The sequence below is a fragment of the Topomyia yanbarensis genome, chromosome 3 (genome assembly GCF_030247195.1).
Source record: "Topomyia yanbarensis strain Yona2022 chromosome 3, ASM3024719v1, whole genome shotgun sequence".
Lineage (NCBI taxonomy): Eukaryota > Metazoa > Arthropoda > Insecta > Diptera > Culicidae > Topomyia > Topomyia yanbarensis.
In genome coordinates, this window is record NC_080672.1 from 160864 (window position 1) to 188101 (window position 27238).

Sequence of the window (27238 nt, forward strand, 5' to 3'; positions counted from 1 at the left end):
CATAATATCTGCACGATCTGGCAGAGAAGAGGTGTTAGATGTAACTCTCTGCTCTGACGGTATCACGCATGATTTTGAAACTGGCTCGTACCCACCGAGCTCGAACCGTCTTTATTGAATCATAAATACGTCGTCTTTGAGCATTTAAACGTCTCGCTAGATATCCTCACATATAGTAATCCCAAATCTACGAACTGGAATCGCTAAGAAGAGGGTTGGCGACTGGATTTCATTTGTATTTTGCGATGCTTGCATCTCCAAGTGATTTGGATGGGATCTGGATAAAACAAACTCACACATAGTAGCAACATACCAAGAGGCTAGTCCGCTTCGAGTTATGCGTGCTTCTAGAGGAATCTCTTGGTGGAATACCGAATTGGCTCGACTCAAAATGTTATGTAGAAGCGCTTGGAATCGGAGACGCAGGGACGGGTCGGCGGCATTTAAGTTGGCTCGCAACGCATACAGAAATGCCCTTCGATCCTCTGAGCAAAGTGGTTGGAAAGGCATCTGCTGAAGTGTCAAGTCTCAACGAGACTAGTGGATTAAATAAATTTCTTTCGAAATCGAAAAAATTTCATGTCAGTTGGGTTAGAACTGCTAATGGTGAATACTGTCTTATTGACACACTTCCTAGGCTGCACGGAGTCATCACCGACCACTGCCCTTGAGTTTTTTTCAGGTAGCTTTTGGGCATTTGCTCGTAGAATTATGACAACCGAATTGGTCAAAGGGCCGATGGAAAGCTCTGCTCCGTATAAGTCTCCGGTAAAAGATGGGATCATTTCAGTTTTACTTCAAAGAGGATATGAACACTTCAAGCATATTTTCAAAAAATCTTACTTGTGTTGCATACAGGATACATTTCATTGACCAGGCGAGAAGCACTCGTAAAGTTCATTTCCAAAGATGGCCGCGTTAGTTATGAAGAGACAAAGAGCTTAGACTGATCTGGCTGACCTCCTTCCTTCTCAAATTAGTGGAACGTTTAATAGATCACCAAATTCGGGATGTTAGTTTGGACGAGCACCCAGTTCATGCAACGCAACATGTATATCATCGGTGAAAGTCTACTGTCACCTTGTCATACAATGTTGTTCACAACACTAAAAAAGCTTTTTCGCAATAATAATCAATCCTAGACCTATAACTGTCCTTCAATTCGACTCCGTAATACCCATGGAAGCGACGTTGAGTCGGTGGCCTTCCGTAAGTAGGTTTTACATCAACATATACTACCCTATTCTAAGTATCGGTGAAGATGGTCGTGGCCGGCAATAATGATTCTCATGCTATTGGTTTACTGAACTCAAAAGAGATAAAGTTCATTCCCGATTATTTATCTCACAAGCAAGATGAGTTGAACTGCCTATAGGCAACATGATAATCGTTAGTATGCAATCTACGAATAGCACCGTGCTTCACAACGCAACAATCAAACTTTTTCTTGATATTGAAGGTGTTTTTGACAACGTGTCTTTTGAATCCATTTTGGAAGCTGCTCGATAGTCATGTCGTTAATTTATCATAAACTGGATACACGCAATGCTTAGCAACCGACATCTGTGCCCATCGTTAAGACAAATCGAGATAAGAAAATTGACTGTCTGCGGATATCCTCAAGGTGGTGTACTGTCACTACTTCTATGGTATCTTGTCGACGAAATTATTGTCACATATCAAGTTAAGTACGTTAGGGTAATTATTGGCTCAAAACTCAATTGATCTGCTTACATTGATTGCAAAAACATAGTGCATAGCCTCTGGCCAATGCATACGAGTTTCCGGCAAACCATGGGGACTCAAATTCAAGCACATTAATTGGATCTACACATCAATTGTTAGACCAATAATGGTATATAGGTGCCTTGTGAAGGAACAACAATCCAGTCATGGCGATGACTGGTGCGTTGACAACACCTACTGCTGCTCTGGAGGCACTCTTGAACATAAAACTACCATTTGTGTCTCTGAAACAAGAAGCACCTTCTTGTGCTAAGGTTATTGGGTTCTGGTACAGTAATCCAATATATCGTGACATTAGCACAACATTGTTGCCCAAATGGTTTCTAGGGATGAGTACATACTTGCTCCCAGTGACCTTACACTCACACGTAATTTTCCTTAAAAAACTTTCAATACGAGATCTCCTCGCGAGGAGTGGCCTTCTGCCCGTTTAAAGCGACAACTTGAGAAACGAGTTTATTACACTGACGGTTCTTTGTTGGATGTCCGAGCCGGTTCTGGTGTCTATTATTGTGGAATGAGATTAGACCAATCCCATTCGCTTGGTAGATACTGTACCGTATTCCATGTAGAAATGTTTAGGATTCTGTATGGTGTACAACTGGCGTAAGTAAGAGATTCGTTCTTGGACTGCATCCGAACATGCCAACTATTAGCGTAACTTGCAAAACTGGCGTCCAATGAAAAACTATTCCGTCAGATGTGAGTCCAAAAATGTGCAAGAAATCGTTGCAGTTTTCCAAGTACCATTGCTATATCAGGGTGTCGACTCATTTCTGAAAATGAAATTCCCTGATTTTCCAGGTTTTTCCAGACCTTTTTTTAAATTTTCCAGAGTGCTCAAACAAATCAAATTAAATTAACATTTTTCAATGTCTATCGTTTAAGCTTATACCATTTTTTCATTTTTAGTTAGTTCTAAACTTTTTGTATCTTCCATTTCAATTAAACCACTTTTGGTCTTTTTACTGTCATGTAATTTAAATATTTCCAAATCTGAAAAATTGTTACCAGGCTCGAGGGATGACCGACAAGCAAATGGAGGAGCTAGTGTTCTGGAAAAAAAAGCGGATTGACATTTTGGGGATGAATTTCCTCATAGTGTTATGTATTTTAGTCTGCGTGGAAATGGTGATGAGTCTGGGATCTTCCATTAATCTTTCGGCAGTCGCGCTGGTGCACTGAATGCACGCTGCTCTGAAAAGCTAACGAATTGTCTTTGGGCAACTGCGGCTGCTCATTCAGTGTCATGCGCGACTTCCGGAGGGTTAAGTAGGCACCGTTTTAACATACTCTATTACATTCCAAACACCCTTGAAGGTGGTCGTAACTCATTCTTAGGTCAATTTGCAATGTAAAGTTTGTTCGCGACAAAATATGGAAACCTAAAAACACATAGATCTCTTGATATATTCAACCAATTTGAATTTTTTTACAAATATGGACGTATGTCTTTTTTTATCCAAAAATACATAATTCGTGGACATGTTAAATGCGCTTTCAAAAATGGGTCGAATTAGAAATAATATGTGCGGTCCAAACGGAAATCAAAAGATATCTCATTGGAATAGTTCTAAAAAGCTTGACTAATCGGCAAGCTCTGTTCACACCGTTTCCAAAACGTCTAATACTCGATTGCCATCAGCTACATATAAGAGAAATGCAAATTACAATCTTAAGAAACGACGAAATGGATTCGATAGTGAGACAAACATTCTGCTGGTACACTAATAAAATAATAATAAAATAAAACCGTCAAATGTGTTTGTGTATAATTCGAAGCATCATTAAGGAACGAAGTCATTGAAGGTATTGATTATTCCGAATTATAGTGATAGGCAGAATATGAGGGCTAAACACTGCTTCGAAAATTGTAGCGTGGATATTCTACCAATTTTTCCTGTGTAGCAATGGATTACAAAACTTGGACGTAGAAGACTTCAACCATGCTTCATGGTATGTAACGAAATGAAGTATTAAAGTAATTCTGAACGATAGAGAAGTCTAAATTTCTCAAGAAATATTTGGTAAAGCAGGGTGTTCTGCAACAGTGGGTGAACCAGTAAAAACTTCATACCAACAGGAAGGTATCCCAGAATATGTACTAAGAAGATTGTTTCCAGCACTTTTTCACAACTTTAAAGTAGGGGCATAATTCAAGAAAATGTCGAATAATCACAAGAAAACACAGACAGGTCTGCGAACAAATTATAGAAACCGGTTTTTGGTAAGTTTACTTGTGATTTGAGACAAACAGTTTTTAGTCTCTCATTTGCCTGCTTATGATTTTTCCCACCAATTCGTCATTTCAGAAATTAGGTACCCTCTAAACTGCCGTTAAAATCGTATTCGTCCCATGTTCTATGAGATTCCCTCTATACATAAGACAATTATGCGTTAAACGGCAGTGAAAAGGTCAGTTGAAAATTCCATCTTGGAATATAAAAAATACAAACAAATAAATAAATAAAGCGATTTTTAATGAAATCTGGCAATAGCAGCACACAAAAAGGACACTAGTGTATATTCTATCTCTGCTCAAGCTAGTGCTATAAGTTAAGCAAACGTAACAGTCGCCACGATCTATGGTGAGTGATATTTTTTTGCGATGATCGTTTGTCTGTTTGTTGTGAGATGAGTGAAGCTTCGCAGCAAAAGGGAGGCAAGCTTCGGTTAAATACACTATTTGTTGATTTTAAATATTGTCGTATCCGCCCGTCTGTTAACGGAAGGTCGGGGCCGGCGGAAAGCGTGGGTAGTATGGGTAGTACTACCCACTCGAAAATAACCGAGTGGGTAATTACCCACTCGAAATTTTAAACCATTTCAAAAAATTTAGATGTGCAACAAATGTATCTCGCACTACACACATTTGAAAACATCGATGTACCACAATTCCATTTGCATTAACGAACGCGATTTAATGTGAATGTAATGTAAGCGTGTGCATTGGGAAAAGGGAAAAAATCCTTACTGATGGACCTCTCACCCTATGCTTTCTACCCACTCGAACGTAAAGTGTTTCGCCGCCCCTGCGGAAGGTGATATTGAAACTGAAGCTTGCGAAAGTCATCTTCATACAGTTCTATTATACACGGAAACCCATATTGAAAACGTTGAATTATTAAACGGAGTTGAGTGTTTAACCGTTAGGTAACGACATAGTACGCGAGTACCTTTCCAGATTTCAAATAAAATTACAATGTGCCTTTCATAACTAGAACCTGAAACTTGGTGACATCATAGTACATCACTAGGCATAAATTTTAGTGAGATAAAATTAAAGATGTAGACCTGAGCGAACGTTTTGGTCGTTTCTACCGCATAGCACCCGGTCCTGGAGGTGTGTCCTAGCTTTGAAATACTATTTGTAAATTTCAAAGAATCCTAGCAATATGGATGTCAAAATTCTTGGGTTTGCCACAGAGATTGTTAACAATCGTCATGGGACTATCTGATAATTTGACCCCGGAGCGGTCGTCACAACTTTATTTAGTTTCTTAATAATTCTGCCTGTCAGTGAGCGGAGCAGACAAATGACTTCAGCTGCAGACAAAAAATAAGGGCAGCCAACGTGCGCGAATAAGAAGTATGAAAGCTGTGCGTTACCTAATGCCGCTATGGACTAGCACTGAACACGAGTGGAATTGAGTAGCGCTTAGAATTAACTCGATGGCTAGTACATGAAAGAACTTGAATAAAACAAGTTTACGCCGTTGAGAATTAGTTGATTACAAATCCCAAAATTAGTCATATAAGCAAAAAATAAGCTGCCGCAAAACAAGAGATCAGCTACGATGCGATATACTGTTATACGGTCATGAAGATTTATTTCAAGAATCGGCAATTTTTATGATATATATGAGTAATTCTACGTCAGATTTGCAACCAATTTTTTTTTTGCAATCTTTAGCTGAAAATTGATCACACTATGTTTTGTTTTTGTTGAATATGATTATTTTTTTCAATTTATGAGTTTGTAAAATTTTGAATTTTATTGAATTGAACATTTTTCAATCACTGATAACTCAGAAACTATTCAATTTGTATGTATGTATGTATGTTGGTAGCCACCATCCTAGCTCGAGTCTTACTCTGCATGCGGCTCCACTTAACCCATTCATGCCCATGTTGTTTGTGGACAACAACGTTTTTAAACTGCTATAACTTTTGATTGGGGCAAGATTTGCTCACAAAAACAAGTAAGGCTAATAAATGTGACTATTGGCTTTCATTTGAGTACTAACGGTAACACGGATCAGCTCTAGAAATGAAGTTATTGCAATTAGTCTGATTGAACTCCGATGGAGCAGTGCTGCCAGGGACCGTTTACGTTGACGACGGAAAATGATTTTTTCATATAACTTCTTTATGTTGCAATATTCGTGAAAACTAATAAAACTTATCAATTTGGACTATTTTTGGCTACGTTATCCACGCAGTTGGACTATTATAAATATTCTAGGAGAATTGCAGTGAGCATTAGAAGGTAAAAATTGAGCAGCTTCTAGCACTGCAAGGAAAGCACCTACCTTTATGAAAAATGGTTTTTGGAGTTTCTTGACCCCAACGTTTTAAAGAAAAAATAGTTTTGAAACCCTACATGCACTAGCAAAAAGTTGGGCATGAAAGGGTTAACAGTACGCTCAAATTTCGTTACAATTGCATTCAGCATACCACTGTATGAAAGACCAAAATGGGGTAGCGGACCCGTAGGCAATTACACCTACTCAGTATCCGCTGGAATCAATGAATCTTCTACTCAGAAATTCTTCAGTGTGTAGAAAAAATATTAAATAATTTATTAAGTTTCCTTTTCGCATGAGCTCACCGAAATTGTTTTTGCAATGCATATTTGTTTTTGCTATGTAACTTATGTATTCTGCAAATACTAGAAGCAAATTTTTTTTAAGTTAAACGAAAAACATTTTATTATTTTTTGAAATCATTTATAATTATATTGCGAAGAGTAGGTAAAAATTACAGAATGGATCTCCAAATACTTCACGAGATAATACAATTATAACAGGTCTGTCACTGGTCGTTTAGTGTAAAATTGGCTTGTTTTCAGTTTATAACTGTAATATCTCGCATTGTATTTTGATATCCACTCCATATTTTTTCAAAAAAAAAAAGATTAAACATGATTCTTAATATTTAAAATTGGCCCAACTTTTAAAAAAATAATTTGTTTATAATAATTGCAGATTTCATAAATATTTTTTAAGTTTTTTTTTCGGAAAACTACTTTTTGTAAATAATATTTTTTTCCATGCAGTTATCAGTGATTGAAAAATGTTCGATTTTATAAACTTCAAAAGTTACAAATCTAATAACTAGAAAAAAGTATCATATTCAGCCAAAACAAAAAATACGTGTTAATTATTTTTAGCTAAAGAATGCAAGAAAAAAATTTGGAAGGAACTCAAATTTTGGTTGTAAATCTGGCGGGGGATGACCCATATAACCATTGTTGTGAAAAGTTGTAATTATGAGATGGATCGAATATTGTTATTCTCCCTTGTATAAAATGTGTTGAGTAAGTGCGTTCAACCTAATATTGGAGCCAATATTTTCCAGTCGTATTTAAAAAAATATTAACACTAGGTCGAAATTTCTCCCTGATTTGAATACAAATTCCCTGAAAATTCCAGGTTTTTCCAGGTCAAATAGAATTCCCTGAAATTCCCTGATTTTCCAGGTTTTTTCCAGGAATCGCCACCCTGTATATTCTACTGAATGGTTATTGCAATCTCAATTATCATATGACTATTATTCAGCGTGCTGAGTATAATACGTGCGATCTTTGTGAAAACGACTACGAAACCTGATATCATTCGATATGTAGCTAATCTGCACTAATCCAATTGCGTGTCCGCATTTTGAGTTTTGTATACATAGATGAATCTGTGTACAGGGTGCTAAAACTCAAGGATATGTTATTGTTCTTAATCCAGTGTGGTAAAGAGCTATAGACTTTTGTATTGTGATTGTAGCCATTTTCCATTTCCCTACGTTTTACTTTCAGCTCCCTTTGCTTACACATCAGGAAAATGATGAGCCAATATATTCCGATTCCTGAAAGGTTCTTATTATACCAAATATCCCATCATGATATAATTTATACGTCATGTGATAAATATTTTGTTGGGTTGTTCTGAGCGGGAATCGGTACTGTAATCCATCTGTACAATTTGGTCCTGTATCCCACATCACTGCGTCGAGTTCCATTTCAACAGTTCTTTCCCGTAGGAAAATTTCGCAATCATCCCGCGGAAAATTCCCACGGTCATCGCACTCGAAAAACGTAGCGAAAGAAGAGACGTCCTAAAAATCTTTCACTTTTCATAACCGTTCGAAAAAAAGCAGCACCTTTCATTTCCTAACCGTGCCTAAAAGTCAACACGCTAAAAATAAGTTCGAGTTGGAGGTGTGGCCCGGCGATCGGAGCAAAAAAAAAAAAAAAATCAGCACGACAAGGGAACGGGATAACGGGCAGGTGTTGAAAGTTTCGCTCCAACCCGAGGATTGTTTAAATTTGAAACCTTTCACTCGGTATCTGGACGCTGGGGTGGTAATACGGGGGTACCGGGAGGAGAGTCGGCCAACGGCGGCCGTCTAGGTCATAATTAACCCGAATCGACGTTTGAGCGGAGCGGATCTCAATGGAGCAGGCAGGGCAAAGTGGCCGTAAAATTGTTTGTTTATTTTAGGTGGAGTGTATGTTGTTCAGTTACAGCACCTTTGTCTGGTAGTGACCTGTCGCGGGGAGGTTTGACTATTTTGAGCTTTTCTTATTTTTACGACGTGGTGGTCTATAAATAAGGTACTTCACCGGTGCCAATTCGCATGTTGTTTTACTGTCGCTTCGCCGCACAGAATTTGTCTTGTCTACTTGGCTCGAAACTGAGAAACAAGGATGTTGGTATTGGTCTCATTACACTTGCAGATCGATCTTGTTAAATATTGCTATAACACTAAAAAGGATTTAAAAATAGCTGCGGTTTACAATTTTGCAACTAGGATGTGTGTAACTGGCGAATATTGTCAACAATCTAATGATATAACAAGTCTCGAAGCGTAGCATGTGACTATGGGCAACAGCAACAGTCAGGCGCCAATCGGGAAAAATATTCAATCGATGAGAGGTAAGTAGTACATGCCGCCACTTTCTCACCTTGCCAAGCGACGGAGCGAGTCGAGTGCAATCACTCGTACAAACTATCGATCTGTACGGAATCGACTCCGCACACTCACAAGACTACGACGACCGGTAAAAGTTTATAAAGTCGCAATAAATTATAATGTTAACAATTTATTGCCTCTAGTTGCAATATTTGTTTCCCGGTACACTTAGGGTCGAGTGCACTTCACATACACACAAACACACAGGGTGCATCTTAGCGATGTAACTTAAAATGGAGGGCGAGAAAAATAGTACCCATTCCTGGGGTAACCGGTTTAAACCGGACTGCCTTGACTGTGCGTCATTCGAGAGAATAATCGTACGAGGGAAAAATTGTATTGGGCCCTGGCTCACATGTTTTTTGCAACATTTGTTTAGCAATCAATTCACCTCTAAAAACAAAGTTCAAACTGTTCCTAATCATCCCCCTGATCGTTGGAAGAGAAACAAGACAACCAGGATTTTACAGTTGTATCCCCATCAGATCAGTTCAGTTCTAGCTGATTGCATTATCTCCTGTACATCAACCAAGCAAATGTTTGAACAACAATATATTCAATCAACAAATCTCCTTTGAAGAGTGACGCCGGGAAAAGTCATTTGAAGCAAAAAGGGGCCGGGCATTGTTTGACAGTCGAGTGCTTCTCCCGGAGGAATCGCCCGTTTCTGCCATCGGTTGTATTGACTTTTGACATTAAATGATCGTTGAGTTGAGTAAGCGATTGATATCAGTCACGTTTTCCGGGTTGTATGGTGTGATTAGTACACATTGTTTTATTTTTCAAGATGTTTATGAGTTAAAAGAAAAAAAAAGTGATAATCAGTATAAATAGAAAAGGTAATAGGTAAACTTTGGCAAGGCTATCACGATTAGAGAACCTGGCAAGAGCAAAATAAAAAATAAGACATAGTGATCGTCCCCACCACGGACATTTTTGCAAATGGACCTGTTTACTTGAATGCCAAATGCCGGTTCTAAAATGAATCTGTTTACTTCTAGTGGCATCCAGCCGCTCGACAACAGTCACTTTATCAGCGCCAGTAAATTGACCTTTTTGAGCTGAAGCCGGTGCAAACAAAAGATCGACGGTAACGAGCGGTGCGAGTCGTACGCCGGTGATCGTACGCGCACCTCAAAAAATTGCCGCAACGTGGCAGCGGATCAAATCGATTTGAATACTGCACTATCTAACCGGCCTTTACTCGGTCGCTTATTCGGACTTTGACAGTTACCGAACTGTTTTGCAATTGTTTTTTTTTTGTTCGCTTCAAACAAATACCTAGTCGAAACAAATTCAACCGTCCATAAACCTGTTTCAAGGAACTTGTGTGCAGCTTTGTGCGGCGCCAGCACAAATGACGCGAGTCACACTGCAAGGGATTGTCGCCAGGCACTCGCCGAATGTTTATCCGTTCGGTGGTAGAAGGAAGCTTTTACACTCACTACCGGTATACTGACACGACGAACGACAGCACGGCAACATTGTATCGTGACGAAAGGGTCCGGCGTACGATCTACAAAGTCGCTGCATATTTACCGATAAGATTCCACTTCTTTATTTATTCGAATCAGCGCGACGAAACATTTCACCTTCACAGTTTCAGAGCGCCAGCATCACGTGAAATTGGTTCGGAATGCACTCGCTGAATGCCGTAAATTGGGGTGGAGCTAAAATCTGCTTACAACAATAAATTTTGAACAAGCCGAAATTATACCGAACAATCACAATTGCAAAGCAACATATCGCCCGCGGCAAATATACACACAGCTGCACCGAGCACGCAAGATGATCGTCAAAATCTTGCTGTTACCTTCTTAAAACACATTAACCCGTCCACCGGTCGAGCGAAGGGGAAAGTGGAAGGAAGCTCAAACCGCTTGCTAGATCTATAAATAATCTCTGAATAATATGTCTGCGGTTGCCGCTAAGTTCAAAACTGCATCTAGCCGGTTCTTTATGAGATTGACATTCTGAGCAGTTCTGTGCTGGGGTAGAAAAAAACAATTATTCATTTTGTTCGTGTTATTCAACGATCGCCTGGTCTGGTCAAGTTCCTTGTAACCGTGTACTGTAATACATCACATGCTCACCAGCAGGGTACAAACAAAGAGAAAATGGGTAATTATGCGCTGAGTTTTTATTTCCCGGTATTCATTTCACTTGATCCGATGACAGCGAGCTGGACAAGGTTACATGTTATCAGAAAAAAAAAAGCTCTACATAATGAATCGGATCCATTAGAGGCGAATGGAGCTAATTTAAAAAAAAAATAAAGTCTCTGTGATGTGATGCAAATGCTTCTGTCTGTGCATATATACCCACAAGAGTTAACAGAGTGTATACAGGGTGTTTGGTTCATGATTAAGAACCTCTCGGGGGATGATTTACTGTAATATTTGGAGAAAAAAATAGTTCTATACATACTATCAAATCTCAACCGTTACAGAGTTATTGAACTTTTTGTGTAAAAAACTTATTTATCTTAAAATAGCTATAATTCAAACAGTATACTTCGTATTTTAAATATTTTAGTTCTATTGGAAAGGTAAGAAAATTTTCTATTGAATGGCGTTCTCATATCTTTCAGTAAATTAGTTTTAATTAACATTAAGTTGTAAAGTGTTTAAAAGTTGTCGTTTTTGGTGATGTTTTTGTTAATTTTCTCAAAATAATGAATTATGATTATAGCAATATATATTATCCAAAAGTTGGGTTTTGGGACTTTTCATAATTTATCATCAACAACATCATATTCCTATCTCTTCTCGTTTATTTGTAATTTCATTACTAAACCATTCCTGTAACCGACTTGCAAGTATTTAAAAGACTAATCTAAAAAATATGCTTTATATCGTTATTTCCAAGGCTTCATTGGAAAATTGAGAAAATTTCCTTTCGATGTATGTACAAGTATCCTTTAGTTAAGTGTACTGAATGAATTTTTACTAGTAAAATATCTCAAAATTAGCGTTTTTGAAGAGTTTTCGTTACTATTGTTCATTTGGTGTCCCTTAACATTCTCTATAACTTGTTGTTTGACACTTTATCCATATCGCTTTTCATTTCGCTGCAATTCAATAGTTAACACAGTATGACTTCACCACCAATGTAGTGGGTTCGAAATCGTTGTTTTTGCATATTAAGCGAGGTGATAAAACTGATTTTGCTTCGAAATCAAAAGAGATAATTGAATGGAGTCCAAGAAAGAATTGTAGAACTTGCTGAGATACATTGTTTCGATGATAATAATGGTGATGTTTATTATTTACTTTTTTAAGTAAATTAACGAAAATGCTAAAAATAACTAACTTTAAACTAATTTACTTCAAAAAGAATTCTAAATGCACTTTACTGAAAGGTATTACTACTTCTTCCTCTGCCAAATTTTTCTGGCTTTCGAATAAAAATAAGAAAAGGTACAATAAGTGCCATACTTTTTCAATAAGAGCTAGCATTAGTGAAAACGAGATAAAATATCAAAGTTCAATAACGCAAACACATGAAAACAAGAAAAGATAAGTGTATCATGTCAAAGAACAAATTATGCAGCTCTTCAAGACTAACAATCTGAATTATTAAAATAGTGATGTTAACTATTAAGATTTTCGCGAAATTAACGGAAAATCGATCAAAATTGATAAATTTTAAATAAATTACTGTGAAAAGATTACTTAACCTAATTAACTGAAACATGTAAAGACATCATTCAATGGGAAATTTTCTCACCTATTCAATGAATCGAAAAGATTTGAAATACAAAGTATACTTTTTGAGTTAGAGCTATTTTAAGACAGCTAAGCTTTTAACACAAAAAGTTCAATAACTTAGTGACGGTTGAGATTTGATGGGTATGTGTAGAACGATTTTTTCTCCAAATAAGACAGTCAATCATCCCTCGAGAGGTTCTTAACCATGAACCAAACACGCTGTATGCTGTTTAAATGATATGTTCAAGGTTTTGGTATTAATTTGAGACTGGGTTAGAGCAAAAGTCTTAGTTCAGATTACATCGTTTGAAGTATGATTGTGGCAGTTGTACTACGGAAAATTGGAATTAAAAATAAGAAAGTTATCTATGGTTTATGTTAACACATTATTAATCGAAAACATGAAATTTCTATGTTGTAGAAAGAAAGTAGTCGGTTGTCACGGTAAAGATGGACAGGTCTGTTTATGCCAAGACACATGCTGGTGAACTCGGGTGATTCGTAGTTTGCTATCTAAGCTCGACCCTCGTCAGCAGAAGACAAAAGTTAAGCCCGTAAGATATTGTGCCTGTTCTAATGACCCTGCCACTTCTAGTTTTCCGATCTGTATAATTCACATCCTTGCTCTCACTTGAGTATTATGGCTCTAATTTTCATAACTTTCCTTACCCAGTAATCACCAGCTAATTGAATTTCGTTAAAATATATAAAAGAAAAAGTGACTACATAAGTCGAAATAAAAAATGAAAAAATAGAAAGTTTTGTATTTCATTCAGAATGCCAAAAAATGTTTTTGATCTTGGAAATATAAGCTTATAAGTTTATATATAAAATAAATTCAGGCAATCGTCATTGCACGGGATAGATCCCGCTGCACTTGCAATATATCGAACCCGATAATACACAATCATCTATCTTGACGGGTAGACGACGATAACTGAGATACAATTGCATCACTGCTGTCGAAAACAGCTGAAAGATCCGAATGGATTACGTCAGTTTGAAGGCCGTCCGATATGGTATTTGTCACATGAATATTAGTAAAAGTTACCACCGTAGATGTTTCAGCATAAATCCATGTTGAGTCTCGGAGATGTACCGTTTGCAATTGAAAATGAATTCCAACATAGCCGTTTCGAAATAGCATAGAAACTGCGCTTGGCGTTTTTGGTTTTTGTGAACTGGAGACATGAAGTAGGATTTCCAGAGGTCGAGAAATACTCCGGTTGCGAGCGGCAAATTAAACAGGTGACAAAGAGGTTTTATTACACCGACAGAGTATTTATTTGTTTAAGAATAATAGCTGGTAGGCCATCTGGGTCTGACGAAGTTGAAGCCTTCATTTAAGCAATCGCTTGTTGTACCATATCATTGTCGATATTGATGGAATTCAAAAACTGATATGAGTGAGGTACATTAAGTAAAGCAGGGTTGGTGCCAGTTTCTCATTAGAGAAAACATTGGCAAACTTTCAGAGAATAGTCTGTAAGTTCTGGACTCTTTTCTTAGCTTGCCTACATGCTTCCAGAATGTTTTAGGTTTAGGTTTAACCTACGTTGAACGGTACGCAAATAATTGGTATGGTACCGTTTAGCTGTTATTTATACACTTGATTAATATGTACGTAATGTAGTCGCAGCACGTAACCCCTAAGCTTAGCGTACTTTTTCAGTCGCTTTTAAATTTGTTTAATTTTTGAAGCACCATAACGAGATTTCAATTAATTCGTTTTAACATTAAAATTAAATTCAGTGTACCATAATTACTATTGAAAAAATCATTTGATCGGTAAAGACAAAATAAATATTTTTGAGCCACCCTAATGAACAGTAAATATTTATGTTTCGAATGTTTTTATATAAAAAAAAATTCAGCGTTCAAAAATTACATATCTTATCCCAACCGATGCGACGAAGTTTTGGCCTTAGTATTGTAGTAGGCTCTTCCAAAATTATAGCTGATTGTGGTGCCAGGAATATTGCCTCACACGAATCACTTTAAGTACAATATGTAGGGGAGTGCCTAACAGGGTACTGCGGTAGGTTTTAGCGCATTCTGTTTTTTTCCATTCACAACATTATTCGTTTGGCGCAGGAGATTTGGATTGTAGCAGCCAAGCAAACTGGCTATGACAACATGGGAAGATTACAGTTCTGGATCTGCGAACATGAATCCGTCAGAGGCCTAGCGACATATTAATCCGGGAAGTTGTAATCACCAACAATCAAGATCTCGTCAACAGAGCTTGCATGAGTGGAGACCTGTTCCAGTGGCTCGAAGTGTGCAGAAATCAATGTCGTAATCAGCCAGTTTGATTCGCTCCTAAACCGGTTCGACGCAGACCCCCAAAACATCGCCAATCAGGGGACAATGGACATCAACAAGTACCCCGCCGCCGGTAGTCTTAAGACTATAGTGCTTTTCTACATCTTCACACCGCTTTCTATCTTTAGTTCAGTTACAATATTCATGTCGGAATACAAAGAAGTGCAATCCGTTACAAATGAGACTTGGTAAATTTTTTGTTCGGGCAATGACAAAAAAGTAGTAAGTTGAAAATACCGTTATCCCACGCTATTCCATCTTACGTGACACTGACTCATGGAACATATTATGCTCAAACCACGCTGTGTACATATGAAAATCAAGTCAATTTTGTAAAAAAAACTGCACTCTACATATAACCCTGCAAGAAATCTTGTAAGAGAAAGGCAGCATCGCCACCGTGGTCTCACTCTCTTACGCTATTGCACACACACAAAGAAGTCGCCGACTTCTTTTAGGTTATCTGCTGAATATAACTTTAGTAGATCTTCTTCCGGCATTCGCCCTACATAACCAGCCCACTGCAACCTGCATGCAATATCCACCCTTCGATGTTAACATGTGTGTATACTTGAAACATCTCATAGTTCTTGTGTCTAAATCATTCTCCATTTTTCCAACTCCACTCATGAATATCGAACCCTCGATAGTCTACAAACTTTAACGTATACACCTCATGACGGTATAGAACTAATTTTCTGCGCTTCCGTAGATTATAGCACTTTAGCTGACTATGCGAACTCATGTAGCGAATTGATCGTAAGTCACAAAACCGAAGGAATTCTACCGCATTTCGCATTCAGCCTCTCCGAAATGTAAAACCTGGCTTAACTTCAAACTTGAGTTATGGGTTGAATGGGGGTAAACCGGTTCACACGTTCCGTGCGGTCATTAATGCAGAATTCTAACTATCTTCAATCGGTACTCCGAACACTTTTCTTGATCAGCATTAAGTCAACTTCTGAGATGTTGAGTCAAGTTTAATAAAAATCCCGAAATAAGGAAAGTATTAGGGTAAAACGGATTACCAGCTGCGTGCGGTCATTCTAACGATCTGAAATCGATTCGTTGCACCGTTAAAAATAGTTACGCAAAGGGACTGATAATTTATCATAATAAAAAAACATTTTTTTATATATATTTGAGTGCTGAGATGAATGGCATAAGTAGATTTTTTAAACAAAGTCACGTTCTCAAATTATACACTTTAAGATTCAAGACTACTGATATAAATGTTAAAAAAAAAGCTTTTCACTGCCACATAATTTCGAAACCGTCAATCTATTGTTTAATACCGTTTACGAAGTATTATATTAAATTAAAAAAAAAACTTCTGCAGTGTGTATCTTAGACCGGCAACAATTTTGGCTTTTTTTTCGGGACACTGTAGAATCAAACGATAATTGACTTCACATACCATTTGTCAAACATGAGCTTTTTTTGAAAACTCTAGTTCTTCAATCACAAGAGTTTTCGAGTTTGTATATGAAAATATATAAAAAATAGGCAATATAAACAATAAATTCAGTACAAAATGCCAGTATCATCTTGTGCACCCCAAAATCTGCAGATATATAGCGTAAGGTGTAAGGATCAACATTGCCGAAGACTGCAAATTGATCCGATTTTGCAGAAAAAAGAAAGTTATATGTGCCTCTCTTTCTTGCACATGATAGAATAGAAAATTAAAAAAAAATGGTTGGTCTTCAAAGTTAAATGGCTTTTTAGGGGAACCTCCAATCAATATGCGATGTTCAATGAAGCTGTTCGTTATAAAATAAGCTACGCGACTGTAAGTTTTAAGGTATGCAGAGTTATTGTGATTTTTTTTAATTGGAATTTATGTTTTTATTTTCGAGTTTTCATATATATTACTATAGAAACTTGAAACGTTTCGTGGGTGAACTAGAGCTAGCGGAAAAAGCTCATATTTTTCATATGATTACCATTACCAATTACCATTCGAATTAGCTGTGTTCCGTAAAAATCAAAATTGTTACCGGTCACAGTATTTGTATTGAGTATGGCCCTCCAAGCAAACAATATTCCACAACGGTTTGTGTTGAAAATAGGCGAATAACCCCCAAATCTAACTATTTGTTCTGCCATATGACACAAGTTTTTATTGCCAGCTCACGCAATAACGAATTCGTTCCTTACTCATCACGTCCTCGTATTTGTTTTTTATGTGTAAGCCTACACAACATCATTAGCTATTTGATCGTAAACTAACTTTGTACGAGAGTAAAATAGTGCGGAAACTTGCGTTGTGACATTTCCACGGTGGACTACAGATAATTTTAATTACGATATGGAAGGGACCATTTGTAAAGTAACGACATATGCGTTAACTAAAAAAAAAATAACAAGCCTTTAGTTAATTAATGCCTTGGTACTACATTTCATTGCGAAACATGGCCTTCTGTTTTGACTGACGCAGCGTTTACTTAGCGTAGCGCAGAATCGCGAGGCTAGAGATAAGTTCCGCTTATCTACAAGCACTGGCGGATCCAGATCCCCCATTCTTTCAGTCAGATGCTGTTTGGGTAAAAAAGTATGCGTTTCCTTCTGACGTACTTAGCTTGGTCTGAGCAATAATATGGGCTTTTAATTTGAGTACATGGAGTCAGACAGCAAGTTATTGTCGCAATCTCATTCCTCGAACATCGCTGAGAATATCTGTGCAGTAGCTTTTTACAAATCTCAAATATTAAAAAGATACCACTTCTCTTTAGTATGACTTCTTTGTCACCGTCCATGTACCCGGGGACCCTAATCGTCACAAAATACTTAACATCAGCCGTAGGTTGTCGCAAAATGATATCATTTTAAAAATCATCGGGCTTACTTCTTAAATGAAAGGTTAAAACCACTTTCTTCTTCGGAGTGAATTTTATAAAACGCTCCCTACTGGTGGCGAATTTAGATTAGATTTGGATCTCCAAAGTAGTTAATACCCTAACCTTTCATTCAAGAAGTGAACCCGATCCAATTGCTGGCTCGCGCATTGCACTCCCGTAAACGGCATCATCATCGCAATGTACATGTAGCCGTCCGCATCATGCTGAATTTTCTGCAATGATGGTGAGTAATGTTGACACCGTATCCTCTGTTACCCAAATCGCACCATAGGCTTCCAAATAACTCACTTTTTACTACCAAAATGTTAGAGGAATGCGTACTAAAGCAAATAACATTTTCATAATGCTAACCGATTGCGATTATGACATCATCGTACTGTCTGAAACCTGCCTGCACTCCGTCAAAACAAATACTGAGCTTTCTTTAAACTACACAATAATTAGTTTGAAATTATTGTTATTTTTAGCATTTTCGTTAATTTACTTAAATAAGTAAATAATAAACATCACCATTATTATCATCGAAATAATGCATCTCAGCAAGTTCTACAATTCTTTCTTTGACTCCATTCAATTATCTCTTTAAGTTTCGAAGCAAAATCATTTTTATCACCTCGCTTCATATGCAAAAACAACGATTTCGAACCCACTACATTTGTGGTGAGGTCATGCTGTGTTAACAATTAAATTTGCAGCGAAATGTAGAGCGATGGGGATAAAGTGTCAAACAACAAGTTATAGAGAATGTTAAGGGACACCAAATGAACAATAGTAACGATAAATTTAGTTGAATAATAATTAGAATAATTACAAAACTCTCCAAAAAATGCTAATTTTGAGTTATTTTACTAGTAAAAAGTCATTCAGTACACTTAACTAAAGGATATTTGTACATACATCGAAAGCAAATTTACTCAGCTTTCCAATGAAGCTTTGGAAATAACGGTAGAAAGCATTTTTTTTGATTAGCGTCTATTTAAGAAATGCAAATCGATTACAGGAAAAATTTTGTAATGAAATTACAAAGAAACAAGAACGAATTATGAAACGTCCTAGAACCCAACTTTTGGATAATAGATATTGCTATAATCTTTTAACCACTTTACAACTTAAAGGTAATTAAAACTAATTAGCTGAAAGATATGAGAACACCATTCAATAGAAAATCTTCTTACCTTTTCAATAGGGCTAAAATATTTAAAATACGAAGTATACTTTTTGAGTTAGAGCTATTTTAAGATAAATAAGTTTTTTACACAAAAAATTCAATAACTCTGTAACGGTTGACATTTGATAGTATGTGTAGAACGATTTTTTTTCCAAATATGAGAGTCAATCATCGAGAGGTTCTTAATCATGAACCAAACACCCTGTATAGAGCATTTTTTCCTTTCATTCGCACAGCGTGCAAGTAATCATAATGGATAGAAGATTTTAAATAGAAGCCATTTCAAGGATATTCTTTTTTAGATTCTAAGCTCAAAAATTCTTAAATTGTACACACCTAGAAAAAATCGTATAAATTTACGTTTTCTGACCCTGACATATACGAGCATCAAAAATTACTTAGCTTTACGTTTGATTTTAAGCTATCCGTTCAATCCTAGAAAGCAAATTCGGTATCTTCTGGGGAAAATATGCTTGTCTGTAAGATCATATAAGATTACCTTAGTTACCTTGGGTTTCCTCGCAGTGCTCTATCCCAGGTAATGAAAAAGCGGACTCTTTAGCTAAGACGGGCGCTTTAGAAGGTGACATATACGAAAGACCAATCTGTGTCAATGAATTTTTCAATATCTCTCGTCACAAGACGCTAGCAAGTTGGCAGACATCTTGGAGCAATGGAGAGTTAGGATGGTGGCTACATTCTATCATTCCGAAGGAATCAACGAATCCTTGGTTCAGAGGAATGGATGTGGGTCGGGGTGTGTGATGTCTCGGGTCAAGTACAAAGCGTCTAACGTGTGCTCATCTCTGACGTATTGGGCTCGAGAATAGCGGTATCTCCGCGTGTAGCGACCGTTACCACGATATCGAACATATTGTCTGGGCATGCCCCGATTATTGTTCTATCAGAGCTCAACTATTGGACTTCCTTCGGGCCGGAGGAAGATCACACAAAGTCCCGGTTCGAGATGTACTGATAAGCCGTGACCTCCTCTAAATTTCCCTCGTATACACTTTTCTTAAAACCTTCAATATACAGATTGAACTGCCCCTATTATGTTTCTTAACGTTCTCAGAATTATCCTCTTCCGCCTGTACCGTACACCAACGATGGTTTGATGCAACTTCAAGCCGACACGAAACATCACACCCGCAATGCGGTGTATTGCCAATCCGCAATCTAAGCCGTACTATGAAATCGTCTGGAGGAACCTCCGCAGGCTCGAGGAAAACCGCCCGGCGTCTCAATACATGATGCTTCTTGATGAAGACCGTCCGAGTCTGTAATCCTTCCCCCCAGAGGCGAGATCCGAACTCGCAACCTTTGAGACTCCGGCCCAATACACTAACCCTTATGCTATCCCTGGGTATGGTGACATCCCAGAAAGAACATATGATTATCCCACTGGCGACGGTAATCGTACTCTGCCTGCAAAGCGAGTAATGAACTAAAAATATCCTTGGTATCTAGCGGGGAAATTAAATAGATCAAATGTGTTTGGGTGATCAGCTGCCATTGTGTGATTCTCGCTTTGCAGGCAGGATACGATCACCGTCGCCAGTGGGATAATCACTTGTTCTTTCTGGGATGTCACCATACCCAGGGATAGCATAAGGGTTAGTGCATTGGGCCGGAGTCTCAAAGGTTGCGAGTTCGAATCTCGCCTCTGGGGGGAATTTTTATCGCATGATTGCTTAGCTTCCCTCACCATTTCCGATTGTTTTTCCCCGTTGGATACCACCAGTCCTAAATAAGATATTAGCACTTAAGTCAAAAGACCAAAAATTGAATTATTAGCTGTAATCCTTACCGATAATTCCCGATGCCGGAAACTGAAAGTGAATATCTTTTTCCTCCTGTCAGCTTTGTCCCACCCCTGAATATCTTCCCAAAACTTATTCGCCCTACATTCTTTTCTAGTTTTAATTGTTTTATATATAATCTCATTAAAAAATACCCACCAGTACCACTACTCATAAAAATAATCCAAAAGGATAATCAGCGTTCTTAACCTCGCGTTGCAATGGAATGCGTCAAATATTGCCAGTGTCGCTAAAGGTTTCATCGAGTTTATTCAGATAGAAAGGTTTTAAAAGTGAACACTATGCGAAGAAGCTGATAAGGGTAGGAGGTTCATTTAAGAATAGTTACATTAGTCATCCTCGAGAATAAGCGATGAAATGAAAAGAAGACATGATTGAAAAAGTTGTTTCTGCGTGATGAATCACTCTGAGTAAAACCTATGCAAGGGAAAAGTCCATTCTTTCAAAGATGTTGATTTTTTGCATGAAATTGCTGATAAAAGACAGTGTTCAGTGTGAGTGTTGCATTGCAATACTTATTAAATCGATTTCAAAGCTTTGACGGGGGTGTACCTGTATATTGACAGGTTGTCCTAGTGTGACGTATATACCACCCGGGGATCACCAATTTGTTATTTGATTGTCGATTTTGATTTGATCGATGTGTTCAGAGGATAATTTTTGTTTGTAGTACAACGTCAAACAAAGATAGCGACTGTGAAGTAATAAATCAGAAATTGCTATTTATTGTGAGAAACGAGACCAAACAATCGTATCTTTTAATCTGGAAGAAGACTTAGTAAGCTTTCAAATTTATATACGTTGAAAGTCAGTGACGCACCAATCTAAACCAGCAGTTGAATTTCGGCTCCAAATCCTGCGCTACCTACAAACATTTGCTAAACTTGTGTTAGTCGGTAGCTTAGACGTTAGTCAGCTGTTAGTTACTGACGAGGAAAATTAGAAACTCGAAAATATGCGTTTACCTAAGTTAGATCAAGTGCACCTTGATGCATAAATTTGGGAGTTAATCCCAATTTGTTTCCCTAAGGAGAATCGCTCGCTTGATTCGAAGTGATGGTTTTAGGTGCTTACGCACGTTTTTATATTAGTCTAACCGTCTATCTGTGGCAAGACTGCTAATGTGTGAAGTGCAACTTATGTCCGCAAATTAAATCAACCTCCATCCGCTGGATTTAAAATTTGAACACTGCACCACCTACTACCCCGAGGTGTCCTTGGAAAGCAATTCACCACCGAGACGAACAAGTGTGCAATTTTCACATAACTTCCAATTCCATTCAACGCCAAAATTCAACCTTGTGAAGGTAATTCGTCGTTGATGGTGATTCTTCGATGGCATAGCCAGATGCAGCGAACCGTCCCATTCCATTCTGCCTGCCATGATACCATGTTTTTATTCAGTGCATTATTGGACTTTGCTCCGGCTGCTACCGATGTGTTGTTGTTTTCGCTGCTATACAACATATACATACTATAAAAACCCCTTCATTTACCAACCAATAGAACCGCAAGGTCGGCTGATCCGATGGAAGAGAGAAGTAGGTTGTTTTTAATCAATTTGTAGTTTTTCCTCTCCGCTCCGCTGCGGGGTTGGGTTGGCTGTATGCGCCTATCCGGAATAGCATTTATAGCAAATAAGTGCTCTATTTCCAATGCCTTTTTAATTTATATTTAAGCATGGTGTATCTGCCATGGGAGAGTATTTTGTTTTAGAAAGATCAAATAAAACGTGTTTCCAGGTAGGCTTCTTCGTCTAATCTTCATAGGGGTATCTAGTTGCCGTTCGGTACAAAGCAGTCGTTGTCCACTAACAGCCGCCAGCAACTGGTGTCGGTAGCGGCAGTGATGGTGGTGGTGGTGGTAGTGGTGTTAATGCCAGTAGACTCTATGAATGGAGGAATTGAGATGAAGGCAATTAACTTTTTTCCTCTTTCCTTCTATGGATGGCTGCCTGAACACTGGGCACGGAAAAATGTGATGTTTGTTTTTAGTGTTTAATTAAGAAATGCGAAAAGTATTTTGATAGTTGAATTAGATAATAACAATACAACGCTTACTAGAAAATTTCTAATCAAATTTTAATTTTCGACATGAAATGTCGCTTCGTTATTTTTTTCAGATAGCAACAAGCCGAGTTTCACAACATCAAAACAGGTTATATGCACCGTTGAAGACGATGCTGTAGAGTGAAGATTTGTTTCAAGGTAGGAATGGAATTCCTCGCTTCAAACCGCTCCTAAGTGATGCCCAAAGCGTGCCAGCCGCAGCAACAGGTAGTAGTGAGTGACGATCATCGCCGCCAATAATTGCTGAACCACAAACAACTCCAAATTTAGAAATAGATCCTCACATCACGAGATGGCGGCCGTGGTTTTGAAGAAGCTCGGCTGCGTGAAATTTTTTTTGTAGGTAGCTACCATGAATGAAATACCAACAATTTCTCATACTGCATGCGATTGGAGTGAAAGTATCCGTTTGGTTCACGTTGTTTTTCAGACAGCTTCAGCGATATGGTTATATGAATGGAAGTTTCCCTAGGGGCGTATAAATGTTTGGCATTCGTGCACATTTGCCTCGATTGAGTTCAATTGTCTGTCTGCCTGGGTGGCTATCAGTCGATGACGTCAATGGCTGCGATGTGTGCCAATAGTTGGCAGATTGTTCTGGCGGTTATTTCGCACGTCTGTTTGTCCAGAATCTAACTCTCGCTAAGCTGAGATGTTGTCGGAGCAAATATATGCGCTGTCATAAACATTCTTGCGAAAGACTCAAAGTGCATTAGCTGTTCCAATATGAATGGGAATAGGTGAACAAGAATCTTATGGCATATTCGTTTTTGACAGTGCACTACACCGGTGTAGTCGGTGCTACACTCATTCAAACTTGGGTGTAATCAGTCTATCTCTTTCTTTGCACTACACCGGTGTAGCACCAAGAAAAAACGAAAACGCCATTATTGTGAGATGCGGAAGATTGACACCTTTCAAACGAAGTAAGCCGTCAACTCTCATCATGCCATAAGTGGTATTCAGTAATGGCTGCAAGTAGGCTATGCACAGTGTTGCTTTGGGTGATTTTTATTTGAAGTGCATTGCATTGATTTGCATTTCTGAGTAGTATTCATTAGGAAACACCTAGACGAAAGGCATAGTGAAAATCGGTGCTATTTTTGAACGACCTTCTTAAAGCATGGAGCCACTGTGCGATGCTGCAGTTTTTTTTCCTACACCATTCAGCATGTGACCACTCTCGGGTTTTCCCCTTCATACATATGAGCTTGCGTACCGTCAGGTTAGGAAGCGGCACAATGTACGTGACTTGGATTTTGAGAAGCTAGTAAAATCAATACAACGGTGGCTAGATTCGAGTGCGAGCGCTGTTGATGATGGTTGTCGACGAAGTCACTATCTTATTTTTTGCCAAGCTGGCAAGGACGAATGACTTCACAGTTCATTTGACGGGTCACTCGACGATGACGATCGACCGTTTCTAGCAACGACGCAGGTTGTGTCTGTGCATGTTTTAAAAATAGTGAAAATCTTCGCCACTTACCCAACTGATGAGTCTGCGGTTCACCGATGTAAATCCGGTAAAAAATTTGATACGAATCCGCACTTTGACGGCGGGAAAGTTTATACGCTGGCGTTGAACGTGTAACTGAGAGTAACGATTTAAGCAATAGTCCCATACGGTTATAGATCGCATGTGTTCCCCGTATCTGCAAGTCGCACTGGTCTTTCTGTACACTGAGAGACCAAACTTCCAGAATCATATTATCTCCCTCGACCGTTTGGAGGGATATTTCTACGCACAACGGGAGCCGTGTAACGATCGACTCATGCTGATTAACGTCGAGCACTTTTTTCGTCTCCTTCAGAACGTCCGACTGATCGTCAATTGCGATGTTGAACTGCGAATATAAAAAGAAAATAAAAAAAACATTATTTTTTACGAACAATAAAACGAACACTGTTTCAGAAAGAAATAAATAACATCAGTCTGCTATCTGGACACAAACAGCTTTCCTCTAAAGCCAAACAAATGAACTGGGAAAGTGTGTTACGGGAAAGCGTATCGATTTTCCACACGCTGACCACCGTCTAATGCGCGGTTTGTCAAAGCAGTCAGTACTCGAGCAGCGCAAATTGGAAAACCGCTCATTAGGAGGATGGGTGAGGAATAGGATCCTCCTACACAAGTCCAGCAAAGATCAAATTGTTCGAAACTTGACTGTTGTTTATTTTGCTACCGCCTGCTGCCTACACGGAAACCGTTTGGATAAGAGAAAGGAAAGACAGTTTGGTCTTGAACTTGACCTTGACTCCACCAAGGGTGGTTGTTGATGGCCGCAAACAAACACACACTAACTAACACTGGAGGTTTCGTTTATTTCGATTAGATGTCTTCACACTACCGAACCAAAAGGGAATCCCAAATAACATCTTATCGGGGAGACCGCAACACGAGTTCAAAGTGCAGCTCGAATTACAACATTCTTATGAAATGCATGACTCACCATCGGTATCAAATATTTACTATTAATCATTAGGTGAAAGATTCCGGCTTTGGCAGATCATGTAACGTGCACCTGCTCAACCGATAAGAGAACAAAGGAAAATTTGGCCTTCCAACACGTGTTCTTGAAAGCATACCGTTATCACCTGGTTAGGTCATCCTGTTCACGGGAGGATCGGAGCGAGTGCTACTTACTGCCGAGTGGATTAAATGGGACCAGCTCGATGGCGTGTGTTTCCAATTCAAGAGAGGTCATGCACCGAACAACTGAGCCGAAAAGTAACGGTTGAAATAATTTGCTATGGGGTATTTTGCCGTTTAATTGTTTTCATTTCACACGGTAACTTCTAGCGAGTGATCGTGCAATTTTAACCGATTCCACGTATCAGTTCAGAGCTGAGCACGTATACCATAACGATGGTGCATGATTTCTGGAGTATTCCTTTTCAACAAACATTTGGTTTTATGAAGTTCAATTGTATTCATCTATGATCGATAAAACTGGGATTAAATGAACCAAATGTAATCTCGCGTTTGTGACCAGGCTTATGTTATCGCGAAGGCCACGAGAGTTTGTACGTATATGAAAGAATATGATATTGTGTTAGTGAGAGTTAGTAATTTAGGATATTGTAATAAAAGGAATCATAACATACCGAATCAAGAAAAAGGTGCAAAGAGATTAATTGGAAGTGTATAAATTGACCGATACTATTTTGGTATACATGAGTAGTGGAAAAGTGAACTAATAGAACTATAACAAAACAGACTAATGAAGAAGATGAAACGAACACATGTAACATGCAATCAAACTATTTTACTCTTCTGAATGCCAGCAAATGATAAGGAGGAATAAATTACATAACGCAAAAATTGACTCCTATCTCTACTCACATAAAAAATTGTCGCAAATTTCTCAATAAGTAATAGTAACAAATTCTCGACCAACAAATGATTACGGCGTAAAAGAAAAACTGTCAAAATTCTCTTTGGAAGGAAATTCCGGACAAACCGTTACTCACCAATCACATATGTTGGTAGTAAACAAAAGAGAAAAGTTTTCTCTTTCATTGGCTGCTGTGAACTGTGTTTAGCCAGTAACGGTTTGCCCGGAATTTCATTTCAAAGTGAACCTTGACAGTTGGCTGTTAAGCCGTAATCATATGTTTGTCAAGAATTATTTAAAAAAACATCATTAGTAGTAACATGTTACTTAACGTTCTAGCCTGCTGCCCCTTTCCCCATATGGCACATTTCACATGTTGTCATACCTCCTCCCCTCTAAAAAAAGTTACGTTATTTATGAATTATCCCTGGCCCTTTTCTATTTGGGGACCATTCATAAATTACGTAACGCAAATTTATCAATCCCCCTCCTCTATTACATAACAAATTCCTAGAATTTTTTTATCTTTGGTGAAAACATGTTACGTAACAATCTAGTTAACTCCCCCTCCCCCCTATGTCACAACATGTTGTACCCCCTCCCCCCTAAAAGCGTTACATAATTTATGAATGGTCCCTTGAATGAAATTTGGTTTCGGATATAGAACATGACGTAAATTTCACCCTCTTCTTGCGCCTTAGACTTAGACTTCTTGCGCCAGAACGTCATGTCTGAGAAGAAGTTGTAAAGAAATGATAATACTTTATAAAAAAACACACGCAGAATAAATGATAGTTTAGTAAGACAACAGAAAATAGTTCGATAAATGTGGAGCACCATTTTTTTTTCGAGAGTTGTCTTACTGGAGTTATAGAGCTAGGTTCTCGGAAGGGCTCCCCGTCAAAATCACACACTACAATTGTAGACGAGACAGGCAATGGCACCCACTAAAACACTGCTTTAGGCCAATTGCAGCGGGCCGTGATTCTGAATGTGATATTGATTGTACGGTTCAG

General features: G+C 38.2%; 1 protein-coding gene across 1 annotated transcript in view; it reads right to left on the reverse strand.

The window, feature by feature from the left end:
- The window catches only part of LOC131692705 (autophagy-related protein 13 homolog), a 149572-nt gene that overhangs the window by 66295 nt on the left and 56039 nt on the right, over positions 1 to 27238 (reverse strand). The window contains exon 2 of the mRNA XM_058979908.1: positions 24374 to 24731. Within this exon, the coding sequence (XP_058835891.1) occupies positions 24374 to 24731 (358 nt within the window). The remainder of the gene's footprint in view (positions 1 to 24373; positions 24732 to 27238) is intronic.